General features: G+C 44.9%; 1 protein-coding gene across 4 annotated transcripts in view; it reads left to right on the top strand.

The window, feature by feature from the left end:
* The window catches only part of ccdc186 (coiled-coil domain-containing protein 186), a 108,961-nt gene that overhangs the window by 43,511 nt on the left and 52,880 nt on the right, over positions 1–12,570 (top strand). For all 4 annotated transcript variants that reach the window (XM_080205806.1, XM_080205805.1, XM_080205804.1 and 1 more), the window contains exon 7: positions 11,694–11,798. In XM_080205806.1, the coding sequence (XP_080061932.1) occupies positions 11,694–11,798 (105 nt within the window). The remainder of the gene's footprint in view (positions 1–11,693; positions 11,799–12,570) is intronic.

Here is a 12,570-nt window from a genome sequence, read left to right as displayed (position 1 = left end):
CAGAGACCATGTCTGCAGTAAGTGCAGGTTGCTGGAGGAGCTCCAGCTCAAGGTGGATGAGCTGGCCTCTGAGCTACAGACACTGAGGCTCATCAGGGGGAGAGAGGGTGTCATTGTCAATGGGGTGCAAGTGACATCCACCCCCTCTAGACTGTCTAAATCTAAGGGTCAGGAACAAAAGGGGGCTGCTGGGAGGAGGAAGGGGGGTGAGGAGCGGAGGCCTCAGCCTCTTAATCTGCATAACAGGTTTGAGGTTCTTGCTTCCACTCTGGAAGAGGACGAGGCAGGTGAGGTTGGTGAGCAAACTGCACACGGTACAGTGATGCAGCAGGACATAGGCAAAGAGAAGGGGAAAAGGAACGTAGTAGTGATTGGGGATAGTGGGGTGAAGGGTATTGACACTGTCCTTTGTCACAATGACAAAGTGCACAGAAGGGTGTGTTGTCTGCCTGGTGCTCGGGTACAGGATGTCGCAGCTGGGCTGCAGAGGAATCTGGAGTGGGAGGGTGAGAACCCAGTTGTGGTGGTACATGTGGGTGCCAGCGACGTAGGCAAAGTGCGGACTGAGGATCTGGGGAGGGAGTATGAGAAGCTGGGAATGGAATTAAAAAGTAGAACCGACAAGGTGGTCTTCTCTGGGCTACTGCCTGAACCGAGTGCAGACGGGCGTAGGGTTGACAGGATAAAGGAAGTGAATGGGTGGCTCAGAGATTGGTGTGGGAGGAATGGGTTTGAATTTATGGGGCATTGGCACCAGTATTGGGGTAGGTGGGACTTGTTCGGGCGGGATGGGGTTGGTCTGAATCGTGCTGGGACCAGAGTGCTGGCGAATCGAGTAAAGAGGACTGTAGACAGGGCTTTAAACTAATTAGGGGGGGGAGGGTGCGAGGGTAGGTGATGTTAGGAGGTCTACAGTTAGGGATAGGGTACAGGTAAGGGAAGAGGCTGAGGATGTCCCAAGTGGTGGCGTTACGGCAAATAGGGTCCAGAAGAAGGCTGGGATGAAAGCGCTTTATCTGAATGCACGAAGCATTCGGAATAAAGTGGATGAGCTGGTGGCGCAGATCGACACAAATGGATACGATCTGGTGGCCATTACAGAGACGTGGCTGCAAGGTGACAGGGACTGGGAGATGAATGTACAGGGCTATCAAGTGTTTAGGAAGGATAGGCAGGAGGAAAGAGGGGGTGGCGTAGCTCTGCTGATTAAGGACAGCATCAAGGTGGTAGCAAGGGATGATATCGGAGCCAAAGAGCAGAAAGTGGAATCGTTGTGGGTGGAGATTAGGAACAGCAAAGGGAGGAAGACGCTGGTGGGTGTCGTCTATAGGCCCCCGAATAATGATCTGGAGGTGGGGCGGGCTGTTAACGCGCAAATAAGTGCGGCGTGCAGGAATGGGACGGCAGTAGTTATGGGGGATTTCAATCTGCATATTGATTGGTCGACCCATGTTGGACGAGGTGGGCTCGAGGAGGAGTTCTTGGAATGCTGCCGGGATAGTTTCCTGGAACAGTGTGTGTTGGAGCCGACGAGGGAGCGAGCTATCTTGGATCTGGTGCTATGTAATGAGGCGGGTAGAATTAGGGACCTTGAGGTGAAGGATCCTCTTGGAGAGAGTGATCATTGTATGGTGGAGTTTCTGTTGCAGATGGAGGAGGAGAAAGTGGGTTCCCGGACACGCGTCCTTTGTTTGAATAGAGGGGAGTATGGTAGGATGAGAGAAGAATTGGCGAATGTGGACTGGGGGAGCGCGTTGGAAGGTAGGTCTGCTGAGGAGCAGTGGAGGATCTTTAAGGAGATCTTTCTTGGTGCTCAGCAGAAATTTATTCCGATGGTTAAAAAGGACAGTAGGAAGAGAGGTAATAAGCCGTGGATAACGAAGGAGGTGAAGGAAAGTGTTAAATTAAAAGCGGAGGAATTTAGAGTAGCTAAGAGCAGTGGGCGAGAAGAGGATTGGGAGAGGTTTAAATGTCAACAAAGATTGACAAAAAAGTTGATAAAGGAGGGTAGAAGAAGCTATGAAGCTGGGCTAGCGCTTAATATAAAAAAGGATAGCAAGAGTTTTTATAAATATATAAAAAGGAAGAGGCTGGCTAGGGTGAACGTTGGTCCCTTAGCGGATGAGAAAGGGGACCTAGTGGTAGGGGATGGGGATATGGCTAAGGTCTTGAATAACTTTTTTGTTTCTGTCTTCACGGAGGAGGACGTGGGTGTTAGCGATGGAAAGGTGGTAGGACTGGAGGGTCTTAATGACATTACTGTTACTAGAGAGGTGGTGCGCAACAGACTGGAGGGGCTGATTGTGGACAAGTCCCCAGGACCGGATGGAATGCATCCGAGGGTTCTGAAAGAAATGGCGGAGGTGATAGTGGATGCCTTGGTGGTTATTTTCCAGACGTCGCTGGATTCCGGGGAAGTGCCGGAGGATTGGAAAACGGCTAATGTTACGCCGTTGTTTAAGAAGGGTGCCAGGCAAAAGGCGGGGAATTACAGGCCGGTTAGTTTAACGTCTGTGGTAGGTAAAATGTTAGAATCCGTCATTAAGGAGGAAATTGCGAGGCATCTTGAAGGGAATTGCTTGATAGGGCAGACGCAACACGGTTTCATTAAAGGGAAGTCGTGTCTGACAAATTTACTGGAGTTCTATGAGGATGTGTCTAGGGCGGTGGATAGAGGAGAGCCGGTGGATAGAGGAGAGCCGGTGGATGTGGTCTTTCTGGATTTTCAGAAGGCGTTTGATAAGGTACCTCACAAGAGGTTACTGCAGAAGGTCAGAGGACATGGAGTTGGGGGTAGGGTGTTAGCGTGGATAGAGGATTGGTTGTCAAATAGGAGGCAGAGAGTGGGGGTCAATGGGTGCTATTCGGATTGGCGGTTGGTGACTAGTGGGGTGCCCCAGGGGTCGGTGCTGGGGCCTCAGCTATTTACCATTTATATAGATGATCTGGAGGAGGGAACCGAGTGTAGGGTGTCGAAATTTGCTGATGACACCAAGATTGGGGGAAAGGCAAATTGTGCGGAGGGTGTGGAGAGTCTGCAGAAGGATCTAGATAGGCTGGGCGAATGGGCCAGGAAATGGCAAATGGAATTTAATGTTGGCAAGTGTGAGGTGGTCCACTTTGGTAGGAAGAATGGTAGGAAGGACTATTACTTACGTGGCGAAAAACTGCAGCAGGCGACGGTGCAGAGGGACCTCGGGGTCCTTGTGCATGAGTCGCAAAAACCCAGCCTGCAGGTGCAGCAGGTGGTCAGGAAGGCGAATGGGATGCTGGCCTTCATAGCGAGGGGGATTGAATATAAAAGTAGGGAGGTCTTGCTGCAGCTGTATAGGGCATTGGTGAGGCCGCAGCTGGAGTACTGTGTGCAGTTTTGGGCGCCGCACCTGCGCAAGGATATTTTGGCCTTGGAGGGAGTGCAGAGGAGGTTTACTAGGCTGATACCGGAGTTGAGGGGGTTGAGCTATGAGGAGAGGCTGAATAAACTAGGCTTGTACTCGTTAGAGTTTAGAAGAATGAGGGGAGATCTCATTGAGACGTATAAGATGATGAATGGGATGGATAGGATAGAGGTGGAAAGACTCTTCCCGCTCAAAAAAGACAGTCGGACTAGGGGGCACAGCCTCAAGATAAAGGGGGGGGCGGTTCAGAACGGAGTTGAGGAGGAACTTCTTCACTCAAAGGGTGGTGAATCTCTGGAATTCTCTGCCCGTTGAAGTGGTGGAGGCTGCCTCGCTAAATATTTTTAAGAAGCGGGTTGATGGGTTTTTGATAAGAGAAGGGATTAAGGGTTATGGGGAGAGGGCGGGAAAGTGGAACTGAGCCACGACAGATCAGCCATGATCTTATTGAATGGCGGGGCAGGCTCGAAGGGCCAGATGGCCTACTTCTGCTCCTATTTCTTATGTTCTTATTTTGGCCAAAATCCAAAAAAGCTTTAGAGGTGAACTTATTTCCCAGGTTATATCATTTGAGAACATGTTATGACAATAATAGACCATTATGATCCATCTTAATTTAAAGAACTTTAGTTGTTAGAATATCTACAGTGGAATAGAGTGAATGTGAGGGTGGTGGAAGCAAAGTCAGTGGTAACTTTCAAAAAAGAGTTGGACATGTACTTCAAAAAGGATAGATGGCTGGCTGTGGGAAAACACTGCTGAGTGAGACTAATTAGATTAGCTCTTTCAAAGAGACATCAGCCACGATGGATTGAATGTCCTAACTCACGTGCTGTTAGATTCAGTGATGATATAACTCTGTAAAATTAAAATTTCTAATCTTTCAAGGCAGCATGATGCAAATGATTCTCCTTGTCATGATAATGGCATTTGAGTACTAAAGCAGAGTCAAAAATCAGAAAAGGGTTTTTGAACCATAATACCTCCTCTTTGTTGCCAGAGCTGTCATTATTGTAACATCTGTTTGACTGATTGGATATGTTGCTGTCTAAGGAAAGAGTAGGAACTATTCAAGAACAAAAATCAGAAGGTGTGGATACGATTCTTAATGAATGTGTTGCATATGTCTTCTCAATATAGAGATGACGCAGATATTATATTTAAGGAGGGGCAATGTGAAATATGGGTGGGATAACCATTTTGAGGGAGGAAATATTGGAGTTCAGCATCTTTGAAGGTAAATAAATCGCTAGATCTGGATGGAATGATTATCCTAGCTGCCTGGAATCCAAGGGAGGAAATAGTGCAGCCCCTAACCAACCTTTTCCAATGCTGTCTGGCTGCAGGTATGTACTAGAGAGCTGCTGTTGTATTGTTTAAAAAGGGAGAAAGGGATAGACTGACTAATATTAGCTGTCTAACTTTTTTTATAATTAATTTTTATGGAATGTGGACGTTGCTGCTAGGCCAGCATTTATTGCCCATTCGTAGCTGGCCTTCAGAAGATGGTGGTGAGCTGACTTCTTGTTGAATCACTGCAATCTGAAGTGTAGTTACATCCACACTGCCGTTAGGGAGGGAATTTTACCCAGTGACAATAAAGGAAGGTAATGAGTGCCTTGGAGAGGAATCGCCAGGTGGTGGTGATCCAAGGTATCTGCTGCCCTTGTCCTTCTAGATGGGGTGGTTGTGGGTTTGGAAGGTGCTGCCTAAGGAAGCTTAGTGAGTTCCTGGAGTGTATTTTGTAGAGGGTACACATGGCTGCCACTGTTCATTTTGGTGGAATGGATTGAATGTTCGTGGAAGTAATGCCTTTGAATGTCAAGGGCTGATAGTTAAATCCTCTCTTGTTGGAGATGGTCATTACCTGGCACTTTTGTGGCACCAATGTTATCTGCCACTTCTCAGTCTAAACTTGGATATTTTCTAGTTCTTGCTGCATTCGGACATGAACTGCTTCTAACTAATTATTGTCATGAGCAAATCATCGGTTAAAAAATTCCGAGGGAGCATTTCAATCATCACTTAAAAGGGCATGGATTAATTAAAGACAGTTAACAGACTAACTGGACTAAATTTTTTTGAGGAAGTAGCAAGAGGACTGATGGAGGTCATGTATTTGATGTTGTCTACATGGATTCTACGACGGCTTTAGGCAGGGTTTCACGTGAGACTCATCAGTCAAGGAACGCAAGGGAAAAATACAAGTTAGATCCAAAATGGGTGGCACAGTAGCACAGTGGTTAGCACTGGTGTTTCACAGCTCCGGGGACTTGGGTTCAATTCCTGGCTTGGGTCACTCTGTGTGGAATGTGCACATTATCCTCATGCATGGGTTTCCTCCCACAATCCAAAGATGTGCAGGTTGGGTTGATTGGCCATGCTAAAATTGCCTCTTAGTGTCCTGAGATGCATAGATTAACAGGATTAGTGGGTAAATATGTAGCGCTATGGGGAGAGGGCCTGGGTGGGATTGTGGTCAGTAAAGACTTGACGGGCCAAATGGCCTCTTTCTGCATTGTAGGGTTCCTATGATTCTAAAATTGGCTCAGTTGGCCAAAAGTAATCAGATTAGGAGTAATCCACGCGGTCCCTCGAAGCTTTTCCTGCATCAGTGCAATCCTGGCTGTTGATCTGCTTCAACTTCACTTTTTTATCTGTTCCCAATTTCCATAATCTCTTTGAGATATGAAAAAATATATCAATTCCAGTCTTGAATATGTTCAGTGGAGCATTCAAAGCCCTCTGGGTTGGAGAATTCCAAAAATCCACAACACATTGAGTGAAAAAAGTGCTCCCCATTTCAGTCCTGACCGACCCCTCAGACTGAAGCTGTGTCCCCATGATTTCTGAGCCAGGGAAACCACCTCAAATGTCTACTATTTCAAGCCCTTTCAAAATCTTGTAAGTTTCAATTATATCATCCCTGATTCTTCAAAACGCAAGAGAATTAGCTGAATTTACTTGGCTTCTTATCATAGGACAACATCTGGTAAACTGTCATGGTCCTTTGTTAAATAATTTGGATGTGGAGACCAAAAATTATATTACCAAATTTGTTGATAGTACTACGTAGGACCATAAGTTGCGAAAGAAGGCTTCAAGAGGACTTGGATAGGCCAAGTGAATAGTCAAGAACATAGCTGATGGAATATTATGTGACTAAGTCTGAAGTAATCCACTTTGGTAGAAAAAGGAGGAAGGCAAGGTGTTTATTGGTGAGATGATGAGATTGATGTCAAGAGACCTGGGTGTTTTTGCTAATGAGTTACTGAATGCTGGCATGCAGGGGTAACAAGCAATTAGGAAGACAAATGACCTTCATCACAAGGGTCCAGGAGTATAGATGTTTTGCGGCAGCTGTATGGAACCTTGGTGAGACTGCATTTTGGAGCATTACATACAGTTTTGATCTCCTTATCGGAGAAGGATTTACTTGCCACAGAGGGAGTGCAGTGGAGGTTCACCAGACCAATCCCTGGTATGGTAGGAGTGTCATAAGAGAAAAGATTGAGAACTGAGCCTGTACTCTCTAGAGTTTAGAAGAATAAGAGGTGATCTCATTGAAACCTCCAAGATTTTAGTGGGGTGTGTCAGGATAGATGTAGAAAGAATATTTCTTCTGGCTGGTAAGTTGAGAACCAGAGGAGACAATCTCAGAATAAGGCGCAGGCCATCTGGGAATAAGAGGAGGAATTTCTCCATTTAAAGGGTGATGACTCGTTGGAATTCTTTGTCCCAAAGGGCTGTGGAAGTCCAATCACGGATCATGTTCAAGACTAAAATCGATTAATTTCTGGATATGAATGACATCCAAGGGATATGAGGGTAGGATGGGGAAAATGGCCTTATGGTAGTTAATCAGCCATTATCTAATTGGAGTAGGCTGAATGGGCCAAATGGCAGCCTTCTGCACTGTAGGGATTCTATGATTTGCAGCTGAATCAAATGCTCATAAATGCCCCACAATATAGCAAACGAGCCAATCTCGTACAAGGGGGGGTGGCCACCTGGTGTCCCATCTCCATGGAGATGGAACGCTGGCACCTATTGCATTTTTGGTGGGTCCCACACAGATGCTTGCTATTTCAGGTCATTCACGAAGCAAATTTTGGAAAGGGAGTGTCACAACAAGCAAAAAATCTCAAATTATATATATTTATTAAATGTCCATCTTAATTTTGGAATAATTGAATTAAACAATGCCATGATTGGGGGGAAAAAGAGGAAATATTACAAACAATGACTAGCAAATCAAATCGACAAAATGTATTGCGTTCAGAAATGAGAGAAAAAAGTTCTGATAGATCTGGAAATTGACCTGAGCTGTTCAGTTAAATTTGTTTTTTTTTAAAAAGACTGCCGAAAATGCTGCTGGTCTTAGAGAGGGAGCAAATAGCAAGTGATTTCCAGCATACCTGCTCACCATAAACTAAATATAATCTGTCATTGGAAGTTGGGTGAGCGTTGCACCTTTCAGCTAAAACCATACAAGACTGTAATTTTGTTTACTTGTTACATTGGCTGAATGAGTAGATCACCAGTTTACTGTAATGCAGTCACGCCTTTTCTTTCTGGCATTATTAACTATTAGATATTAAGAAATGAGTTGACAGCCCTTTGTCTGTGCATCACATCTGGTCTAATATCCATAACATGGAATGCAGCCTCCTTCACCTTGTATGTGAGAATGTCTAACTCTGCCTGAATGAAGCTGACCCTGTCAATCGAAGCTGGGAGTCAGGCTTGGGATGAAACTTTTGGAATTTTCAGGGAAAAACCATTGAGAAATTCCCCAGAGTTAACTCCTTGGCATTGCATTTGGATTGGAATGGCATGGCTTTAATCACAGACAACCATCCGTGCCTTAGGCAAATTGCAACTTGTACTTCCAGGCAATAACATACATGGAACTTTTTTTGAAAAGTAAAGGGTGATGAACTCCAGTTCTTCTCAGTGCTGTAGTGTTGGAAACTTAAGTTCTCCTTACCTCCACCAGATGGCATTGTAAGATCTGGATGCAAACTGCAGATGGTAGTTTCTTTATGAAATTATTGTAGTTGTGCTCAGTTTAGGTGATTTGCAGACTAAATGAGCAGTGCTATTCAGTGATAACACAAATAGGGAGTAGAATTTCTAGATTTCATATTCAAACACAACTTCATACTTTAAAGCTGCAGTAAAGATGACAAAAGCAGATTGAGGGACAATGAGTATGGTGGCAAAGTTGACTTTGGGAAAATTCTAAAAGAAAACCCCCTTTCATGCTGTATATATTTGGCATTTAAAATACATTTCTGATAATCCTTAAACCATATTGATGGTTGCCAGTAAAGTTGATGCTGGATTATGTTAACTATTGTGCAGTTGAATTTTTCACTTCAACTCTGACCCAGCTGGTACAATGCAAAAATTTAAATTTCGAAAGTTTATTTATTATTGTCACAATTAGGCTTATATTAACACTGCAATGAAGTTACTACGAAAACCCCCCAGTAGCCACACTCCAGCTCCTGTTCGGGTACACTGAGGGAGAATTTGGCGTGGCCAGTGCACCTAACCAGCACGTCCTTCAGTCTGTAGGAGGAAACTGGAGCACCCAGACAAAACCCATGCAGACTTGGAGAGAATGTGCAAACTCCACACACTGACTCAAGTCGGGAATCGAACCTGGGTCTTTGGCGCTATGAAACAGCAGTGCTAACCGCTGTGCCACTGAGGTGGATTTGGATGCTTGAGAAATGGATAGGCTAGGTACACCTTCAGAGTGAAAAGATTTCCTCTCAGCTCGCCTTAACACTTCTGTCAATTACCATAAATTGTTGTGATAAAATATAGGAGCAAGAATACATCGTTTGGCCATTCAAGCCTGCTCTGCCATTCGTTATGAGTATGACTGATCATCCAGTTCAGTAACCTGTTGCCCCTTTCCCCCATATCCTTTAATCCACTTCGTCCCAAAAGCTATATCTAATTCCTTTGTGAAAACATACAACGTTTTGGCCTCAGCTGCTTTTTATGTTAGCAAATTCCACAAGTTTTCCATTCTCTGGGTGAAGAAATTTCTCCTCTCAGTCCTCAAATGTTTACCTCGTATCCTTCGACTATGACCCTGGTTCTGGACACATTCACCATCGGGACTATCCTTCCTGTATCTATCCTGTGTAGTCCTGTTAGAATTTTGTAGGTTTCCACGAGATCTCCCTTCATTCTAAGCTCCAGCAAATCCTAACCGACTCATTCTCTCTCCAGCTGGAGTACTGTGTGCAGTTTTGGGTGCCGCACCTGCGCAAAGATATTTTGGCCTTGGAGGGAGTGCAGAGGAGGTTTACTAGGCTGATACTGCAGTTGAGGGGGTTGAGCTATGAGGAGAAGCTGAATAAACTAGGCTTGTACTCGTTAGAGTTTAGAAGAATGAGGGGAGATCTCATTGAGACGTATAAGATGATGAATGGGATGGATAGGATAGAGGTGGAGAGACTCTTCCCACTCAAAAAAGACAGTAGGACTAGGGGGCACAGCCTCAAGGTAAAGGGGGGGCGGTTTAGAACGGAGTTGAGGAGGAACTTCTTCACTCAAAGGGTGGTGAATCTCTGGAATTCTCTGCCTGTTGAAGTGGTGGAGGCTGCCTCGCTAAATATTTTTAAGACGCGGGTTGATGGGTTTTTGATAAGAGAGGGGATTAAGGGTTATGGGGAGAGGGTGAGAAAGTGGAACTGAGCCACGACAGATCAGCCATGATCTTATTGAATGGCGGGGCAGGCTTGAAGGGCTAGATGGTCTACTCCTGCTCCTATTTCTTATGTTCTTAGTCCCGTCATCCCATAAATTAATCTGGTAAACTGTCACTTAGAGCATTTTTCATTTGGTAAGGAGACCAGAACTACACACACTATTCTAGGTGTGGTCTTGCAAGGGCCCTGTATAATTGCAGCAAGACGTCTCTGCTCTTATACGCGAATCCTCTTACTTTGAAAGTTGACAAATCATTTGTTGCCTTTACTACCTGCTGCATCTGCATGCTTACTTTTAGCAAATGGTGTACGAGGACATCCAGATCTTGTTGAATATTCCCCTCTTTCAGTCTATAACCGTTCAGATAATCTGTCTTCCTGCTTTTGCTACCAAAATGGATAACCTCACATTTATCCACATAATGATTTGTCTGTTGTGCATTTACCCATTCACTCAACTTGTCCAATTTATCTGAAGCATCTCTGCTGCCTCCTCACAGTGGATCCTCCTCCCTGCTCACTCTCTCACCTAGATTTATGTCATCTGCAAATGTGGAGATATTGCATTTGATTTCCTCCTCTAAATCACTCATATATGTTGTGAATAGCTGGGGTCCCAATACTGATCCCTGTGGTACCCCACTAGTCAACTGCCTGCCATTCAGCAAGTGATCTGTTTATTCCTTGTTTCCTGTCTGCCAACCAGTTTTCTGTCCATCTCAGTGCACTAGCCCCAATCCCATGTGCTTTAACTTTACATACTAATCTCTTATGTGGAACTTTGTTGAAAGCCTTCCAGAAGCATCAACTCTACTGGTTACATCCTCAAAGAATTCTAGTAGATTTGTCAGGCATGATTTCCCTTTCATAAATCCATGCTGACTCTCTCTGTTTTCCAAGTGCTCTGCTATTGAATTTTTTACAATGGGCTCTAGAGTTTTCCCCATTGCTGACATTAGGCTGACTGGTCTCTATCTCTCTTTTTAAATAGTGTGGTTATATTAGCTACCCTCCAACCTGTAGGAACTGTTCCAAAGACTGCAACATCTTGGAAGATGACGACCAATGCAAGCTCAATTTCTAGGACCACTTCCTTTTAGTACACTGGGATGTAGATTATCAGGCCCAGGAATTCATCAGCCTTCGATCCCATTGATGCCCCCAATGCCATTTCCGTATTGATATTGATTTCCTTCCGTTCCCCTCTCTTAGTAAATCCTGTGTTCCCCAACATTCCCAAAGAAGAAGAGGACATAGAAATGGGTCCTTAACGAATGCTCTAATTTTTGGTGTAGTAGCAGTAAGAGAAGCCATTGCTGGGGATTTCTTTGGCTACGATCTGATTGTTAAAAATGGAATCAAGAATGCAGTAACACTAAGCAGGACAGCGCATAAAAGGTGCTGAAGGAGGATGGCATGGCTGACTGTGTCAGTCTGTCGAGAGCTTGAAGAGGATAATGCACCCTTTTATGTTGCTGTATCATTAGGATAGGTGTAAGAAAAAACAAGCCATTTTATCATATTAAAATTTAACTTCAGTTTTTATTTTGCATTGCTGAAGGAAACCAGAGAAAAATTGAAAGAAACAACTGTCAAACTAACTCAGGCTAAAGAAGAAACTGAACAAATCCGGAGAAACTGCCAAGACATCATCAAAACCTATCAGGTTGGTTTGAACATAGAACATAGAACATAGAACATTACAGCGCAGAACAGGCCATTCGGCCCACGATGTTGCGCCGACCAGTTACAAAAACAATGACCCACTAGCCTATACCAATCCCTTTTCGTCCATAAACCTATCCAGAGATCTCTTAAACGCCCCCAAACTAGACGCATCTACAACTGCAGCAGGCAGGGCATTCCAATCCCTCACCACCCGCTGGGTAAAGAACCTACCCCTGACATCCGTCCTGTAGCTACCCCCCCTTAATTTAAAGTCATGCCCCCTCGTGCTAGCTTTCTCCATCCGAGGAAAAAGGCTATCACTATCCACCCTATCTAAACCTCTAATCATCTTATATGTTTCAATAAAATCCCCTCTTAGCCGCCTTCTTCCCAACGAAAACAACCCTAGATCCCTCAGTCTCTCCTCATAGGACCTCCCCACCATACCAGGCAACATCCTAGTAAACCTCCTCTGCACCCTCTCCAACGCCTCCACATCCTTCTTGTAATGCGGGGACCAGAACTGCACACAGTACTCCAAGTGCGGCCGCACTAGAGTAGTGTACAGTTGCAACATTACACTGCGACTCCTAAATTCAATCCCCCTACCAATAAACGCCAAGACACCGTACGCCTTCTTGACAACCTTATCTACTTGATTCCCAACTTTCAGGGATCTATGTACACACACACCTAGATCCCTCTGTTCATCCACACTATTCAAAGTCCTCCCGTTAGCCCTATACTCGACACATCTGTTGCTCCTACCA

The sequence above is a fragment of the Carcharhinus amblyrhynchos genome, chromosome 17 (assembly GCF_965287045.1).
Source record: "Carcharhinus amblyrhynchos chromosome 17, sCarAmb.v2.hapA, whole genome shotgun sequence".
NCBI lineage: Eukaryota > Metazoa > Chordata > Chondrichthyes > Carcharhiniformes > Carcharhinidae > Carcharhinus > Carcharhinus amblyrhynchos.
Note: the sequence above shows the minus strand (reverse complement) of the source record. Positions and strands in the feature narration are given on the sequence as shown.